General features: G+C 38.9%; 1 protein-coding gene across 7 annotated transcripts in view; it reads right to left on the reverse strand.

Moving 5' to 3' along the window:
* Positions 1–937: 937 nt before the first annotated feature.
* Positions 938–19322, reverse strand: part of PALS1 (protein associated with LIN7 1, MAGUK p55 family member) — a 52521-nt gene continuing 34136 nt past the window's right edge. For 5 of the 7 annotated variants that reach the window (XM_083460401.1, XM_083460400.1, XM_083460398.1 and 2 more), the window contains 9 exons: positions 15681–15842; positions 14485–14562; positions 12333–12516; positions 11871–11942; positions 10786–10896; positions 10139–10306; positions 9135–9337; positions 7729–7839; positions 938–5360 (listed from right to left, as the gene is read on the reverse strand). In XM_083460401.1, coding sequence (XP_083316527.1) covers positions 5184–5360; positions 7729–7839; positions 9135–9337; positions 10139–10306; positions 10786–10896; positions 11871–11942; positions 12333–12516; positions 14485–14562; positions 15681–15842 — 1266 coding nt within the window. In that variant the 3' untranslated portion in view covers positions 938–5183. The remainder of the gene's footprint in view (positions 5361–7728; positions 7840–9134; positions 9338–10138; positions 10307–10785; positions 10897–11870; positions 11943–12332; positions 12517–14484; positions 14563–15680; positions 15843–19322) is intronic. The other 2 variants (XM_083460402.1, XM_083460403.1) reach the window with 1 other exon arrangement.

Genomic DNA, 19322 nt, shown 5'->3' on the forward strand with positions numbered 1-19322 from the left:
TTGGGCTGTTATCAGAAAAGGAGCAACCATTTCCCTATGCAACTGGTGTGTTTATATGGGCTGCCATAGGTGGCACCAGCCTCTCTCTACTCCATAGGGGTTTATAGTTTCTTCAGCGCTGCCTACCTAACACAGCTATGGTTGTGTCCTGTGCTGCATGCATTTAGCATTCATAGTCTTACTGAATTAAGAATGTGGGAAGTTCTTGGGAGTAGATGTGGTTTAGCTCCTTGAGATAGTGCAGCAGCTGAAGGATGCCTGGATAGGGATTCCTCAAAAGATCTAACCAAACTTTTAACTTGATTCTAGCAAGTGTCTGGAAGCACCTAATGATTTGAGACAGACATGACTACTCATGAAGTTCCACACCAGCAAAGAATTGATCCACTTAGTGAACAGTTAAGGAAATCACTATCACAGCAACTAATGGTGACCTAACGGAACTTAGAACAGTTCCACTCTTGAAATAAGCTTGTAATAATGCTTAAACTGGTAAGTCTACAATTTTAGAAGCATAAGGCAACATTAGTATTGGTTTACTGAAGCAAGAATGAGTCACTGGAGTTATACTTTCAATTTACCTTGTACACCATACTTCTCTTCACCTTCAAACATAGCAAAACAGCACCCAGCAGGACTGAAATCCCCATCAGCTTGATAAGACACTAGGCATGGGTTGGGAGAAATGGCCTTGTGTTCCACCTTGGAACTTCTGGTGGTTTGGCTTGTGGTCTGGAGATTCATTAATTCTGCTCTGCATGCAACAAAAACAGTACTACATCCAGAAGTGGGAGGGGTGATTCTAAATAATAAGGCATTTAAAATGAGTTGTGAATTCCAAAAAAAGATGCATACAAATTCTCCTCTCCCCTCCCCTCATTGCACCAAGTTCACATAAGGTGCTGATTTATTTAAAGAATACACTTTGTGTGCAATATAAGTAATAAGTGACCTTTATTTTTGGTAAGCAAATAATGATGCAAGATATGCCAATTCCTTTCCAAGGGACAGAGAAAAACCTCCACAATTAAACATATGCTTATTCAAGTTTCATTTTTCAGTCAAGTACCTTATTTTCCATCATGATGTTACAAACTTGTGCTGAAGTTTTAAGCCATGTTAAAGATATGCTGAAACATTTATAAAGCAGGGTTGTTTTTAATAATCTCAGGACCACTCTGGCGTATTGGGACCACACTGGCTCCTGGAACTACTTTGCTCCTCCATGGTCTTTTTTTTAGTCAACTGTGTTCTCTGAATTCTCACGTGGTTAAATTCTCTTCACCACCCCCAAGCTGCAGCTAAGAATACATTGATTATACACCTTATCGTTAGTGAGGACAGAGCTTAACCAAGAGCTCAGCTCAGTGTAATTGGGGGAGTAAAAACCTGGTAGGAACAGAGATGGATTTTTGTTTTTTTTAAAAGAGGAGGCTGCAAGCTCTGGGAACCCACACATTTCCATAGGCCATTCTGGTTATGAGGTTGCCTTTAGGAACCAAATGACACAGCCAACTCTCTGCAACAAAAGTTACTGTGTGTGAAGCTGTGCCTATGCACTTCTGGGGAGCATATTCTGCCACGATGGAGCACACAAAGGGTCTTAGGTACCATGACCAAGTAGGCTTTGGAACACACCTTCCAACTCTACAAATAAGTGACTGCACTGACTGAGCTACAAGGGCAGTATCTGCTTGACAGCTCAATACAAAACATTAGATGCACAAGATTGCACTGATGAAGCTGAATGCCAATAAGGCTTCAGGATAGTACAAAGATGAGCTGGCTTTTGCTTCCCTGCCTTTTGTTAGCATATAGTGGCTGTAGGCTGTACCACCATACCACCCCTGGCACTGGCAGCCAGCACAGCAGCATGGATGCAACTTGGAGCAATCTTGATACTGCTTTCCATAACACTACAGTCTGCACACAAAGCTGCAGCTGTTTTATACAACCCTCTATATTTATTTCCTGGCACAGTAGCCTGTAGTACTAAGCCACTAGGAAGTGAAATATATTACCTCACAGTTACATTTACAATAGTATACTTGAAGGCTAGGAATATTATTTTACATGTTTACATTAATGTGCAGTTTATAATAGCTCAAAATAGAGTGCACGTAGATGTCAAGCTTCAACCTGGGCATTGTGTAGAGATATACTGTATTACCTTAAAAAGCTATTTTGTTATCCCTTCACCCTTTCTCTTTCCATTTTTAAAGAAATATTACAGTCATGGTTTGTTTACAAGGCATATCTTTCACTTGGTTAATCAAATATTTCCCCCTATTTAACTAGCCTAGAATAGAACAGCACTTGTTGCAAAGCTCATTATAATACACAATATTGTATCCTCTGAAAGAAGTTTAGGATTTTCTTCCCTCATCCAAACAGATATGCCCATTTTTCTGTAATTACAATATTGTGGAACATCCTTTTCCAAATGTCAGTAGTAGAGTAATTGACAGATATCAATTTAGTTATACTGGATGATTTCTGAAAGCCCTCTTAATTATTATTGTTTGCCACAGTTGCATTTCTATAGCCAGAGCTTGGTGTGGATTTTTAGGCCACCACTCTTCTCTCAAAGGACAGCAGGTGGCAGGCACATTTAATATATATAGTAATTTCTGCATTTAAAAGACTATGTCCAATTGATTTATTAATCATCTTAGAAATTCAGAAGGGGGATAGGAAAAACAAATGGGATTTTACTGTTAATACATCACTCTTAACCAGTATAGTATGCCAAAACCAGTATTTCATATACTGTCCTAGAATGCATCATGGATTACACCAGCATTTTCTTAACATTTAAACCTAAGATACTGATAGAGTTGTAGAATTATTTCACATGGCTGTAAAAGTAATTAAATTTAGACCTCATGGACATCAGCACCATAACTCTTAAGATGATGAAAAATACATACATTTGGGTAATGCACAGACTATACAATGCAGATAAAACACTTTCCATTCCTTAACCATAGGTAAAGAAGTGGGAGCAGGCCATGGCACTGTGTGCGCTCTCCCTAGCCTTCTCTTTGTGTGCGGATTCTACCATCCTTAACCATGAACCTTCATCTCTGCACAATCCTGAACGTTTGTTAAGTCTTAAGATAGGATTTGTAAACCACTTCAAATACTGATTCTGAATGCCAGTGATCAAGCTTCACCATGGTTTAACAGTAGTGTAGACATAGCAAAGCATAGTTAAGACAAGGGAGGGATGAGGAATTGTGCGAGAAAAAGGAAGGGGAAAGGACTGAATAATCCCATAGCCCATTCCTGATCCCCTATGCATGCTTAAAGGGTGGGAAGCCTTACATCTGCACTAGCCCAGAGTTTCTGAATTTTGTTGTCTACTATCACATCAAAGCAAAGCAAGGAAGAAACACAACATTCATTTTTCTGCTTTGTATTCTAAGCAAAGTTGACAATTTGAGATAAATCACTATTTTTCAGGTTGACAGTGATACATAGATTATTCCATATCACTTCTATTTCCTACCCAAAGGCTTCATTGGATAGAGGCACAGTGTTGAGTGATTTTACAATCTCTTGATAAATGTGCGACGCTTAAAGATCATATGCATATACTCTGCAGAGGAGGGGAGCTGTTGGTTGATTCCAGATTTCTCTTTTCTCCCATGGTGGGGGAGTGGATCATAATACTAAGAGAGGAATTTCAGTTCTTAAATAGTATTACCCCCCTCCCCCCAATTCTCCATATGTCAATGTATACTGTATGTTCAACTATGAACACAAAAAAGTTTCAATCCTGCTTGGATTTTCTGTTTAATCCTTCAGAGAAAAATATGAAAGAACATGGAAAGACTAATTCTTAACTATTAGGTTATATTCAACTACATGTTGAAGTAGTTCCAGTGTATGACAGTATATAAAAATAAAAGCTATGATTGAGAACAAAGAAAACTATTCATATTCACATTAAGGGTGCCACAAAGCAACAAAGCTAATCAGTTTCAAAGGCAGCTACAATTAGAGAAGTTTCATAAATGCAATAGCTGTAATATTTGAACCTTTATGGGTATTTTCAATTGCATATAAGGATATGCTGGTTCTAGAAACAGAACACATCAGGTTCCTAATTTAGTAACATTCACATTCTTCCACTAGTTTTGTTTTACAACAGTATCAATTAAATCCAGGATGATAACTGGGTTACTTAATATTATAAACTCCACTTTATAACTACCTACATGATCAACAGCCATGAGACACCTTGTGCCTAGGTATAAAAATACAAGAAAATATTCTAATATTCATCATCCCAAAGTCTGTTTCCTTGGTTATAAAAGACAAATTTACATTTTAAGGAAGCAAAGTATTCTTTTAAAAAATCCATATAAGAATTTCTATTTTCATAAAAATATAGCTTCCCATCTAAACTCTTCTATAGTCCCATGTGTTAACCGTGGCTCTCAATCAATTGATATAGCAAAGAGGAAAAAATTCATAAAATACCACATCTAAAATATCAGCAGATATATATATATATATATATAACCTTCCATAGGACTTACTGTTATTTAATTAGCTGTGAATCTGATTTACAAACTAACTAAAGACAAAAAAGTTTGAAATATTTACAATGTACACATCTTCAAAAATTGCAGTGCGATTAGATAATGGAATGTTTCAACAACAATTTGAAGCCCAAGAAGGCAACTTCAAATCAAAGTAGCCCCTTTATACATTTGAGAGTACTTGTAGATTAATTCCTTCATTCCCCTTGTAGGTATATTCCTTTATCCAATATTCTGTAAAGGTGTTTTTGCAAACTACCATCATGTCCGCAACATAATTAACTTAAAAACGTTAAATAACAATCAGTTTTTATAGTGATCAAGGACTGTATACATATATTTACCTTGAGAAAAAACTCTAGTCAGAAAAGGTAAATTTAAAGCAGCCGCTTGAAAGTGTTTTCAAATGATTAAAAATGTAGTGGCTTGTTCAAAATGTCAATGTCTGGGAAAAAGGTAGTGAAAGATCAGACATTCAAAATCACAGTAGAATGGTGTCAGACTGTATGAGTATTATTTTTTTAAAGCACACAGTTAATCCGTGCACACAGAGGACTAGAGGTTAATCCATCATCTAATATACAGGGTGAGCATTCTTCTATTGGCAAGGTCCTTTTCTTCCTTGTAACTCTTTCACCGTAGCCAGGAGGATGGAACCCACTGAGGTTCTGTATCAAGTTTGTTAATTAAACGAAGTAATTCTTGGTATGCTTTGTCAATATCAGAATTCACAATAGCTGTGTCGAAGTAATGGCCATTATTTTGCTCCATCTCTCGGGTTTTCTCTATAATTTCCCGAAGTTCATCAGGCTGAAATTTAAACGAAAGTATATTATATCAACTGATCAAATGTCAGTGTCTTGTGAAAAAGCAGCATTAGATTGATTAGGACGACACAAAGTACTGGCAGGTCTGAAAGTCGATGTATCACTAGGGCACAATCTTATAATCCCTGGGATAATGTCCCAGGGATCATAGGAATTTGCAGAACGCCCTTTTGCTGATAACCATGCTCATCTCCTCATTCCAAGCAAAGATCAGGACCTAAACAAGACTGTTGACTAAACCTGCAGGAAAATCCCCTAATGACCTCATAAAACCATCTGGATCGATTAGGGTTTGGGAGCAGACCTTCTAATTTGATCCTTCCCTCCTATGGAGGTTATAAGTCAAAATAGATCAGATGATGATCTGTCCATGACAGAATCACAACTGGCTCCCACAACATAGAAACAGTCTAGTGTGTTTCCTGCCACAATGTTAGCCCGGTTATAGTTTCAGAAAGAGCCATGGTTGGCATGGAGGCCATAACATTCTGAGCTTCTTCAGATGAAGCAACTTTCTGACATAAACACTGAGGATCCCAGTACAAGCTGCCTCAAGGTCCTCAACACTATGTCCAAGATTACCTCCAAGAGCTTAGGGAGGGAGACTTTTAGGCAGCAGAATAGATGATACACCAATATAACCCCTGTCCTTTCTTGGGTTCCCAATACCAGGTATACATATGCAATCCTGATCACCTGTCAAACGGGATATCTGATCTGGGGGGGGCTGAACCCCTAAAGGACAAATCTACCCCATGGCCAAGCTTAAATAGCTGATGTGCTGTGAAACCTGGAAGATTCTATTTTAAACAGGGAACTGAATGCAAAATTTAAGATAAATGCACTTTAGTGATCACCAACAGTCATGTCAGCCAGCTGAGATGGCTTCTGCTTTTTGTCCTTTTCTAAGTACAGTGGTATCTTGGTTTGCAACTGCTTTGCATTACAACCATTTTGGATTACAACCATGTCAAACCCGGAAGTGCGTGTCCCTTTTTTTTGGATTACAACCCATTTTTTTTTTATTACAACCCATTTTTTTTGTATTACAACCGATTTTGGGGGGGAGGCCCCACTGGCGAAAGCACGCCTCGGGTTACAACCTGTTTTGGTTTGCAACCGGACCGCCAGAATGGTTTACAAACTTAATCCATTCCAGAAATCCGTTCTTAAACCAAAACGTTCTTAAACCAAGGTGTGCTTTCCCATAGCAGTGGGGGACTCAATTTACAAATGGAACACACTCAACAGGAAGCGAAACATGTTATTATTCCAAGGCAAAGTTCACAAACCAAAACACCTACTTCCGGGTTTGCAGCATTCTTAATCCAAGTTGTTCATAAACTAAGCCATAGGTAGGCAAACTAAGGTCCGGGGACTGGATCCAGCCCAATCGCCTTCTAAATTTGGCCCACAGATGGTCTGGGAATCAGCGTGTTTTTGCATGAATAGAATGTATCCTTTTATTTAAAATGCATCTCTGGGTTACTTGTGGGGCCTGCCTAGTTTTTTTACATGAGTAGAATGTGTGTTTTTATTTAAAATGTATCTCTGGGTTATTTGTGGGGCATAGGAATTCGTTCATTTCCCTCCCCCCCAAAAAATATAGTCCAGCCCCCCACAAGGTCTGAGGGACTGTGGACTGGCCCCCTGCTGAAAAAGTTTGCTCACCCCTGTACTAAGCTGTTCTTAAACCAAGCTAGCACTGTAATACATTGACAAACTGAAAACACTATCAAAAATAGCTGGCCAGCACCACCTGGTGGCAGAAACTAGGAGGAACACATCAAAACAGAGAATCCAAAAAGAAAAAATTCAGCAGGAACTCAGCATCTGCCACACATTCTGCCTATAATAAAGGGAATACCAAGTAAAGTAGAATTTTGTCAGTAGAATTTGTAACCAATGCACACATGTGAGTGGAAAAAAATCAGCTCATGCAGCAAGACCTCTACTTTCTCCAACCATGCTCAACATGCTAGAGGTTTTGGGGACTCTCAAGAAGAATGTGGCAGTTTCCTTGCTTGAAAGGGTGACGTAGTGTCAGCTTCCTCACCCCTCATATATATATATTTACTTAAAAGTGTCCCAATTCAGTAAGCACTCATCATGTATTACTGATGTGTATTTGGACACAAGCAGTAGGAGGATGTCATAACCCTGAACAGGAGCAGCAGAACCCACCAACACTGAATTCTGTGGCATAAAGTTAGGTCTGCAATTCTGCCTGTGTCTTCTCATACTGAATTTTGTGACTGCTGCATGCTACACAGCTAGCATATTTGAAGAAAATGTGTGTCGGAGCACCAGGGGCTGAATGCACTGTTATAAACACTATATGTGAATATTACCTTTGGATTTTTGCCCTCTTTGGCCAGTAATGCACGAAGCCGCTCTTGTGAAGGTGGTGCAATGAAGATAATATATGGCTTCAAGTCTGAATTGCGAAGGCTCTTCAGTGACTGTTGGGAAATATAAATCTGTACTATTAATATTTTCATAAAACAAAGCAAAACCATAATTCATACCAATTATCTATTGTCAATACAATTTATGCATGCAACATTATACATAAATGGTGACTTTCTACGCTAATGGTTGTGCAAGGCTTCTACCTAGAAAAGCCAGTTTGCTCCTGGAGAAACGAGCTTAACAAGTTACAACATGTGATCTCAAAAATCGTTCAGTTGGGGCTGCACAAATAACCAAAAAAAGGAACTTAAACTTCATGAACTACACAAGCTAGCAAAGAGATAGTTACATTGAAACTAGAGCTGAAAACTGCAACTGATACAGGGTAGCCGAGTCCAATTTTCCTAATAGTAGACCATGCTACTTATCCAGATGACAGTTCTTCTGACAGCAGCAAAATGGAGAAGACAACAGAAAAATGATAATGATCATGTATGCATCTCTGCAATTCTAAAATGATTATGTGTACAGGAACTGTGAGGAACTGACGTTTTATATTCTAATGACTAAATTTTTTGAATTTGGACAGTCCACATTCTTACTATGAGTTGCTCTTTACGTGGTGAAGAATATAATATTCTACATCCTTGCTAAGTGTGGTTACAATAATTCTGCTATTTACAGTATTAGTGTATTTTTATAGAGTAATTTGCTATTTCTTCATATTTAGTCTTGAAAACACAGATAGCATATAATTCAAGACTTAGCAACATGTGGTCCACAGATGCTTTTAAATGACCTAACAAGATGAGGATTCTGAATAAAGTCTAACATGACCACAGTGAAAGTGGATGAAGCATGAAGAACCTTTGATTATAGCTGCTTCTCACTGTGTATGGTGCATGAGTTACACTGGTGATTGCTATGGTAAACATGAAATGTGAATGGGAGACTGAAAGCAACATTACTGCATGTCCACTGCATGTTTAAGGATGCATATCTTCCTTTTACATGTCTACTGGGGTAAGGAAAGTTACAATGGGGAGTTCTCCAAAGAGAAAACTGAAGAGTGATGTATTTAGGAATTAGTCTTACGAAAACTGCTCAGTACCTATAACCACTGAATATGTAGAGTGGGCAACTAATGTACAAATTTATTGCCTGCACAGAAGCATATTAGGGAAGTCGCATACATCTGATCTAGGAGAAATTTTAGTGTATACATAGGCAGATTTCACATTTGTATCAAAACCAACTAAACTAAGGCCTTCATCAACAACACATTCTAACTGAACTACTGCAACATAGAACCTAGGATTTCAATGTCCAAAAGAACTTCTATTACCTGTGTGTGGATATTTAAAAGACATATCTTTCCAGAATTGATCACTTGCCGGACAGAGTCTATGCTGGTACCATACAGATTCTTCTCAAATTCACCATGCTCAATAAACTTTCCTGCTGCTATGTCGGCCTCAAATACTTGCCGTGATACAAAATGGTAATCTCTGCCAGCCACTTCATTGTCTCTCCTATTTCGTGTTGTATCTGAAAAGACCAGTAAACAAATCTAATTTAAGACTTCTGTGTCTTTTAACCGTTTTGAAGGCATTTTTGTTATGTCAGTTTGCAAGATATGAAAAACAGCTACTTGGAAAGAAACCCTTTTCAGCAGACTGTATAAGTGCAAAATTAACAATGTTGACCTTTAGAGTCTTTCAGCCAGAAAGAATCGCAAACTCTTAACTGGGCTAAAAAAATAGTTCCATAATACAGCAGTTGCTGGCACATGTCCAACTGTGCATAACACATGTCCAGTCATGCAAATGTACTTCGAACAAAAACATGAAGCAGGGGATGTCAGATGCAACTGAAAATACAGGAGAATGCAAGGTAGCAAAATCACCTTCCTGTAAATGAGAATTTAACTAAGTTACTTCAATAAACTGCCTTGTTCTTATGAATGGGATCAAAGTAGTGGTACAATCAGAATAGGGACTTTGTGGCAGAAGTCCAGGGCTCCACTCAGCAGAATAAGCAGAAGGGCCCAAAATGGAGCAGGGCTGCCTTACTACACTTTTAGTTAATTTAATACACATAATCATCTAACGATGGGGGGAGAGTTATAATACCATTAAAAATTACATATCTGCATCACTGGGTCAAAGGACATTTTTTATAGTAACTCCCTACATTTGTATTGGGGAAGACTTTACTAAAGCAACTTTCCTCCATACTAAGGTATATAGCGTGGTACTGAACTGAACTTGCAAAAATGATGTAAGGTCAGGCAGCAAGGGTTTGACATCAGAACACAAGACAGTTCTGTGCCCCAGCCTTTCAACTTACGAGGAACTGCAGAAGCAAATCTGTCAGCTTCGTGATTCATTAACCTTTGCCGAAGTTCATTCTGGCCACAGTTTTGTGGACCGATCAGGACAATGGGTCGTTTCCTATTTGCTGGTTGGTGATAAAGCGACATTTCCTCATAAGTCAAGATCTCCTCGTTGTCATAATCTTGAGAAAACAAGGCCAAAATAAGTATGGCATATTTGATTAGGAAGAAATAAACATGGGGTGATAGTCAACTATATTTTACTCAAGAGTAGGCCTGCTGAAATTACTGCACCTAACTGCCATGTTCATTAATTTCAGTGGGTCTACTCTAAGTAAAACTGAATTGAATACCTCAGAACAGCTTTAAAAAACAAGTCTTTTATTGTTGTGTAATAGTTTTGTTATCATTTCTTCACATTAATTGAATGCCAAAGGATCAGTGTCCAAGGCTTATCACTTCTAAAATCAATGTTTATTACAGTCACAGACTAGCAGTTTACTTCTAAAACATAAAAACCCATAGAAAATTCACTATTATAATCAGGAAAGAAATATTAGAAAACATATTGTCCAGATAATATAGAAATAACTATGGGTGAATATTTATGCGCAATTATTTTAACACATCGTAAGCTGAAAAATAAATCAGTTGCACTAACCAGAAAAAATACTGGAAGATAGCTGAAATCCCTTCTTACCGTCATTTTTATTGGCATTATACAGAACCTTTTTCCTTTTCTTTTTATTTTTCTTCGCACACCAAAGTTTCCCTAGAATTTAAAAAATAGAGAGTCAAAGTTGTCCGAATATATAACTAAGATTCCAGCTGCAATTATTTATTTTATAAAGCATGTTAAACTGATAGCTGTTGTACACAAATTAAACACAAGGCAGACCCTGCTCACACAGACTTACGATCTAAAGGAGGAATGGAGAACATGTCTTACTTCAGATGCTGCTGGTCTGCAACTCCCATCATACCTGATCACTGGCCATACTAGCTGGGGATGATGGGAGTTGGACCAGCAACATGTGGCCACCCTGATCTCAAGGAACAGCTGTGACATGTTAGAGAGGAAGAAAAAGTAAGTAAAGTGAATAAGCCATGGTGAAAGAAGTGTCTTAAGGAGGCACTTGGAATATCAAAACAGTGGATAGTTGTCATATTGGAAATGTGATATCATTTTTTTAAAGAACTGGCTATACTAGCAAGAACAAGTAGAAGGAAAGTTCATAGAGGTTTGTACTCCCTACTTGGTCTGTATATCAGTATTAAGGAACTGCTACTTCTGTCTTCTGTCAGTGAGACCACACATGCAAAACTGTCCATTCCCCTTGGTTATTTATCTTTTTAATTTTTAAAAATGAACACTCCCCCACCTGAGTACAATACATCCATATATGTAATCAAGGAGGACAAAACACATGGTACGACTTCTAGGTTCTACCTGAGTCAAAGTGCAATAGATGGCTAAATCACACTCAGAATAGACCCATGTAGATCAATTGTCTGCTGATTTCAGTGAGTCTACACTGAGTACATTAAGTTTCACCCAAATATGACAGTATCTCAGCAAAAGTTGCTTAGTCAGTTTAGCTCTCCTTAAACATGTTATGGAAGTTGTGGTTAAATGCTCACTATCACTGAAGTATTTGAACTGAAAAAGAGGAGCTACAGTTCAAGGACTGAGTTTCTTTTAAGATTATTAGTTATCACAGGTATTTCATGAAGATTTTCATCTACCTGATTTTTCTGGTTCTTTGTCTTCCTCTATAGTTTGCTTCATAGCTTCTCTTTGTTGCTGAAAACTTTTCCCTTAATGATAAAATACATTTAACAATTAGTAATGAGAAATTATTGCAATTTCAGAGTACACCACTGTTTCAAGAGTGATCACATTTCAAAATGCACTGAGATTTTGATCCCTATAAGCGCTTTGAGGAAGATAATCCCACAATAAGAATTCTTCTCATACCTCTGCATCAGTTTTTTCATTTTGTTTTTGTTTTTAAATGCCAAAGTTAAAAGACATCTACAACATTAGGCCTCCTGTTGGGAATTTGGTCATATCAGCAGCTCACCAAAGGAGGAAACTATGCAACAACAATTCAAAGCAACATCCCAGTAGTTCAACAACAATGGTATCTGAAACTTCTTTGTAAAAAACAGATTCAATATACACATAAATATTTCATGATTAAATACCTGGAATGAGGCCTGCCAAAGGCTGATTTTCTTCATCTCCATCTCGATAAGCTTGCCACCAGTTTGGATCTTCTTGGCTGATCACATGGAGTATATCTCCCTTTTGAAAGGATAAGCCTAGCTCTCTGCATGGGACATAGGGGTCATCAGATGGATCATAGTCAAAGTGAGCTTTCACATGGATCTAGAAAATATAGAGGTATACACATAAATATGGACTGGAATTGCAAGTATTAATCTCTGACAATATGTTCCTTTTGTATATAAGAGATCCCACTTTCACTTCAAATACAGAATGAAAAGCTCAAGCATAAATAAAAATATAATATGGTATAGAAGGCAATTAAAAATTAGGAACAATTAACTGGGCAGTAAGTAACTTTGACGTGGCAAGAGGGGTTCCCCTCTACAACTTAGACCTGAAAAGGCAGACTCAAATTTAAATCAGAGAGACAGAAGAGAGCACTAATTTTCTATTCTCGGATCATCTCCAAAGGAAAGTTTGCCTCTGCCCACCTCCAAAACAGCCTAAGCCATTATGGAATGTGTGTGAACTCAGGCTGGGTCTGCCTGCTCTCCTGCTTAACTATCCCAAGCAAGCTCCAACCAGTTTCTCCATCCAAATTGTCAGGGAAAGTGCAGCATTACAAAGCTGCGGCACATGTACATGCACGTGGGAGATGGCTAGGGAAAGTGTGCTCCAGATACTTCTGTGCACTCATTAGCAAGGTGTTTTTTCCAAGCACAATCAACCAAATAACACAGAGATGGGAGACAGCTAGAACAAACTTTCTTGTAGCGAACAATACCAATTTTAAAATAAATTTGACACTTGCATTATGAAAACATTGATGACTTGATGTTTGCGCCTGGTTCCCCCCCCCCCCCGCCTCCACCACTTTCATTTTTTAATGAGAAGTCATTCTGCTTACATAGGGTGGGGTGGGAAATGTCACTCTGAGCTCAATGAAAGGGCACTTTGATGCATACCTATAAGAGGAATATCCTGGTGGCACAGAAAAAAGTGGGGGAGGCGCAGGCAAATGAATCTCAACTGAAAGCACACCCCAAATCAAGGCATTATCTACCATTTGCATATACAACTCACTACAGAAACAAGACACTTATAAAAAATATCTAAGGAGCTTAAGGAATAAAATCAATACAACAAATGTGGTTTCTGCTCTCAGAATCTAGTATGAAAACCTTATTTCTTCACTAAGACATAAGTAAACACTCAAGACATTTCTAAACTGAAAGGTTCCCTGCTTAAAGCTGATGCAGTTTTGTGATGAAAATGAAGATGGTTTGTATCAGATGGTAATGCAGAACCTGAAATGGGATTAACAAGTAACGGATTGTACTAAAAAAATATGTGCATGAAAAAGGTCATTTGCACAACAGGACTTCCTTCCCCTTCTCTACTGGCCACTGTGCCTCCCCAAAGCCTCCTGTGGAATCAGGGGACTGCAGGGAAGATCTGGGATATAGTACAGGGAGAGTTAAAAATCAGATGAAGATTGCTTGTATTAGCAGCACATGACATGCTAGAAACATCTGTTGTGTTTAACAGCTCACGTCTAATCACCCAGAAAGCCTTTTGCTCCATCATCCAATCCTTATCTACTTTTCTCCTGCCTCTTAAACAGGAAATCTTGCTTGCCAAAGACATCCCTCTAATATTCCCAGTCACTCAAAGGATTCTAAGTGTCCCAAAACCCATTTTTTCCTCCTCCGCAAAATGCCTACTCAGGAAAAGGTACTGCTTGGCAAGGCCAAGGATAAGAATAGTTTTATTATTCTCCTTACTTTATATAACAAATGGATTGCCTGTGTCATGTGTTTTCAATAGTGTCAAAAAGTGATGTTAAGGTAGGGTTGCCATACGTCTGGAATTTCCCAGACCTAGCCGGAAAACTGAAGTTGGAAGCACTGTCTGGACGTATGGCAACCTTATGTTATGGGACAACTTACAATTGCTTCCACCAACATTTTCAAAATCTCTTCTTAAAGCATGGCTAATTAAATGTAGTCTACTATTCAGTGAAGGAGACACACGAGACTTCAATAGCAACAAAAAGAGAATATAAAACTGACTGAACACCTGCGATTAAGGTAAGTTATATACTGGAAATATGCCACAAGAACATACCACTGTCTCTTTTGTGGGTGGTGGCTTACTCTGCTGACTGGGAATCAGGACAAATGTCAGCGTGCCGTGCATGTCCGCCTGTGAGGAAAAGCACATTCATTAGTAACTGACAACTTAAAAACAGCCTTGAAGTTAGACACTCACTCATGGGGAGCAACAATGGGTTGGGTGAAGGGGAGGGGAGGAATTTCAAGCTGCTGCTCTTACAGGTCTTTCTTCTCCCTGAACTCTAATCTTAGTTTCCCTACCTCTATTTGGAAGTGCTCTAGTCTAGCATATTTATGTGACAAATTGCCTCCACTTTTCAGAAAACAGCCTGGTCCCCAAACAAGGAGATAAATGGCTTCACATGCTTCAGGTCACCATTGAGACAAAGAATGCTTGATTAAGTGGACTCTGGTATAACCCAGGAAGGCAATTCTTGTGCTTTATGTCTCAAGTCTCACCTCTTAATGTCAACAGGCATGGCTAGCCCAGACACTACACCCATAAGTAATGTGCCAGGCTAGGTAATGCTAAAATAAAGTCAGATGGTGCTCCTAGGGCAGCACAACTGGAATTTACTAAGGAAATGGAAATGACACCCAAAGGCAGGATGATGCAGCTTTGTAGCTGAACCCAGTCCATGGGAATTATTCAATTCAAAGCTGACTGGACAAAAAGGACATGGAACCTTCTGGAGTGCCAGGTTAAAAGAAGAGTTGGACTTTGATCATTTCCTAGTATGTCCTAATACAAACTTGGAACATTTCCTAATAGGTTCTGGCATATTCAGGAACAGGTGGTGCAGAACAATCCACATTCTAGACATAAAAGTCTCATACAATTATACATAGCATTCAAGTAATATAATCCTAAATACTTTTATAAAGCCCTGCTTATATTAAATGTCTCACTCCTAGGACTGCACTCTGTTACACCTCCAGGAAAGAAGCATTTCAGAACTGATGAGCAAGTATTAACAACCCTGCAAGCTGCTACCATTTGTGCTGAAGGCAATTACAGGAGGCTGTCCTCCTCTGACCTTAGAAACTGTAACAAGACATAGGCTGTCTGCAAGGTATGCAGGGGTCAAACATTTTAAGCATAGCTGCTGGCAAAACATATCAAAGTCTGAACTGGAATTTAACAAATTTAAATGCACAAGTCGGATCATAGTAAGTAGCAGAATACCATGAAAGCAAGGCTCAACATACCAGTAAATCAAAAACCTCATTAACATCCTTTCCACGAATTTCAATTCCGTTAATTTCCAGAACTTCATCACCTTCATGCAACAGCCCACTCTTCTCTGCAGCACCTCCCTTCACTATTCGACTAATGATGACTGAATCCATTTCATTGCGTACTGTAGCGCCCTGCATAATTAAAAGTGATAATTTAAAAGTGTCAGACATTTTCTATAATTGTGGTGCAGTGGATAAAGTAGAATTGGGAAGACACAGGTTCAAATCCCCAATCAGTCTTGCGTTAGTCTATAACTCTAGTCTAACTCACTTCATAAGACAATGTATGCTGAATACTACCCTGAACTCCTGATGATGGGCAGAGCAGAAATATAACCAACAATAAATAACATTTCTGAAAATACAAGTTCTCTACAGTTTCTAAGGAATACTGTAATTTTATAGTTAGCACATCAGAGAAAAGTCTAAGAGAAGACAATAACAACAAAATGAGCCTGAATAAGCTTTTCTTGTTTTGCAGGGAGGCACAGTATCCAGCTCATCAAAACATTCTTCCCATTTTTAGTTGGGATTTTGAAAGCTTCTCTTCTTAATGAATTTTAATTATTGACTTACACTGTTTTTAATGATGCTCTTATATTGCTATCTTGCTGTGCTTCTAGATGATATGACATTTAATAGATTTATTACTGTTATTCTGGATTTGCCACACTGACATTTTAAGAAGAGAATGTGAAATGATCATGAAGTCACTATTAAAAACATTTAATGATTGCAATTAAAGGAACAAGACAGGGAGGGTCTTAGCTTTACCTGAAGCACCTCATGTAGTAATGGTGCTGTTAAATCAAATCTGTGCTAAGGGTATTTTGTTGTAAGCAATCTTTGTTGTAACCAATCTTTTTTAATTAAAGAATGTGTTACATTAGCATCAATACTTGTGGCTCAGTGAGTTAAAAGCTGCCCTTTCCTTTTGTTGCTATATAGCCGTAGTCAAGGACAGTTACCCACAGCGTTGGAGGGGGACAAGTAAAGGATCATTCATCCCCATGAAGTGACATTTTATTATTCTTTCTGATCCACAACACCAGAAACCTTGTTTAGGTGGTGATGAGGGTTGAGACATGATCAGGTCCTAGTGGAACTACCAAAAGGTGCAGCCTAGGCATGCTTGCTTATTGATCTTTGTTATAAATTACCACATGGAAATTCTGAAATGCATAAAGCAGTGAGGAAAATACTAGTGTATGAAGAAACACAGTAGCACTACCAAATCTGTATCTTAAATTCGAAATACTGTAGCTTCAGTCACTGATCAGATTTGAGAGGTACATTAGGGAATACAGGAACAGGCAATTAAGTTCAATTTTCCAATAAAAACGTCATTCTACAAACAAGTAAAAATGAAAACCACCACCTAGGTCTTCCAACAATAGGATATAATTAAATTTTCAGCATAGCCTGAGAACATGAGCCATCAATTTCATGTTCCATTCCACAAAATCAGGAGTGCTACAAATTAATGCTCTTGCACTATAGATTACAAGTGGAACTGCAATTGATCGTCTATTCTCCAAGAGGTCTCCTGCTTCTTAAAGCGTCCATCTCACCTTAAAGTGCAGGAATGAAATAGCTATGTGGGCAGTATTGCTCCCTCTCATTTTCCCACCTCTTATTATCGCTGCACACTCATTCTCTCAACATTTTTGAAGCTGTTGCTTCTCAGACATTTTAGTAGTGTGCATGAGGAAGATATGATTTGTGGCTTGGGGTGGTATGTGCATGCACATCAACAAACCTTTGACAACCCAATCTCTTTGCCAGCTACAGCGTCCTCTCCTTGTCAAAAGTGTCAAAAGCTGGAGAGTTAGACCTGTTACCACTGCTGTTCAAAGCTGCTCCTGAGTGCATTAAGTCATTTAAAAAAACAACAACACTTACCATATTTTTTGCCCTATAGGACGCACTTTTTCTCCTCCAAAAATGAAGGCGAAATGTGTGTGCGCCCTATGAGGCGAATGCAGGCTTTCGCTGAAGCCTGGAGAGTGAGAGGCGTCGGTGCGCACCGACCCCTCTCGCTCTCCAGGCTTCAGGAAGCTATCTGCAAGCCTTGTGAGCCCGGCGGGAGTTGCCGCCGGGCTCGAAAGGCTTGCAGGCAGCAACCTGCAGCCCAAAGCACAGGTGTCCGCAAGCCTTGCGCGCCCAGTGGGAGTTGCTGCCGGGCTCGAAAGGCTTGCGGATAGCAGCCTGTTCTGGGGGCTGGGGGGGGGGAATATTTTTTTTTATTCATCCCCCCCCCCCAAAAAAACCAAGGTGCATCCTATGGGCCGGTGCGCCCTATAGGGTGAAAAATACGGTAGTTGTGCTATTTCACCATGGAAAACGGAAAAAATTGTGCCATGGGCTGACTGTGAAGGTACATACAGATACACATATAAAGAGTGAACTCTAAGCAATGCTTTGTACATTGTGAAGGGAGGTAAGCAGGTTAAGGAAAAATCTGCCTAGAAACTTGAACTCCTTTATTTGTAATCTAAGATGGCAGGAAAAGGGAAGGCTGGCAGCAACATCTTTTCATTTTTAAAAAAAGAACTGCAGATGATGGTGACTGTCATGGGACATTGCTCTATATGGAGGGGGGAGGCAGATCTCTTCTCTCCCCAGCTTCCTCCCTTTCTGTTTGTGGGGGGCAAACCTTCCCACTGTGTTTTCTAGGAGCATATAAGGAACAGAGAAGATTCTGAGGAAAGCCTCCCACCCTGTACCTGTATTCATTTTTTTAAAAATCAGAGGTGCAACTGCAAGTTGTCTTTAGAGTAGGCATTATTTCACCCAAGAGGCTACAAGGAGCAGCCAGATCCTGTGATTCACTTTATTAACAGTTATCCAGTCTGATTTGGTACCTTTATGTAGAGCACAGCCACAGGTTGTTAGAGCTGTGTGCTGAGACTTTATTCAATAACAATGGACAATGGAGAATATGAGACATTTCCAGAAGTGGTGAGAAGGGTGTGGCTGGAGCGATGTCTTAATTGACCATGAATAGATTAGAATACACTGAGTACCATAATGTAAGATTTAGATAAGATATATATATATGTGTGTGCGAGATATTATATCATACAAGATTATATCTTGTATTTCATTTGGTTTGAAATTTTTGTTTCTGTATACTGTCATTGCTATCCTCACACATGAACACAATAAAAAACCTTTAAAAACCCACAATGTAAGGATACTGCTTTTACTCCAATTAAGAACTGCTGTTTTCAAGGGGAGCACTAAGGAACCCCTGAAAATATGTGTAACCGTTTTAAAAAGCAACAGCACAGCTGAATTTTCCCTCATTAAAAACCTAATTGAAGTGTGGGGGCTAAGGACATTTAGTTCCAGGAAGCAATTAATTAGTTGAGAGCCAGTGTTCCAGCTGTTTTAGATCAAGGGAAAGGAGAAAAAAACAGCTCTGAATCAGGAATGCAGGGCAAATGATAAATAAAGGAAGGGTACCCCTAAACCTCATTCATCCTCTTCAGGGTAACTCCTCTTACTGTTCACCAACTGCGCATTTTCCCATCCACATTTGCAAAAATATTGTGATGCTCCTCATAAGACTGTCCAAGGCAAGAAAAAAGATGGATGTAGACTAGGAAA

The sequence above is a fragment of the Podarcis liolepis genome, assembly GCF_965112155.1.
Source record: "Podarcis liolepis genome assembly, chromosome: 1".
In the NCBI taxonomy this organism is placed as follows: domain Eukaryota; kingdom Metazoa; phylum Chordata; class Lepidosauria; order Squamata; family Lacertidae; genus Podarcis; species Podarcis liolepis.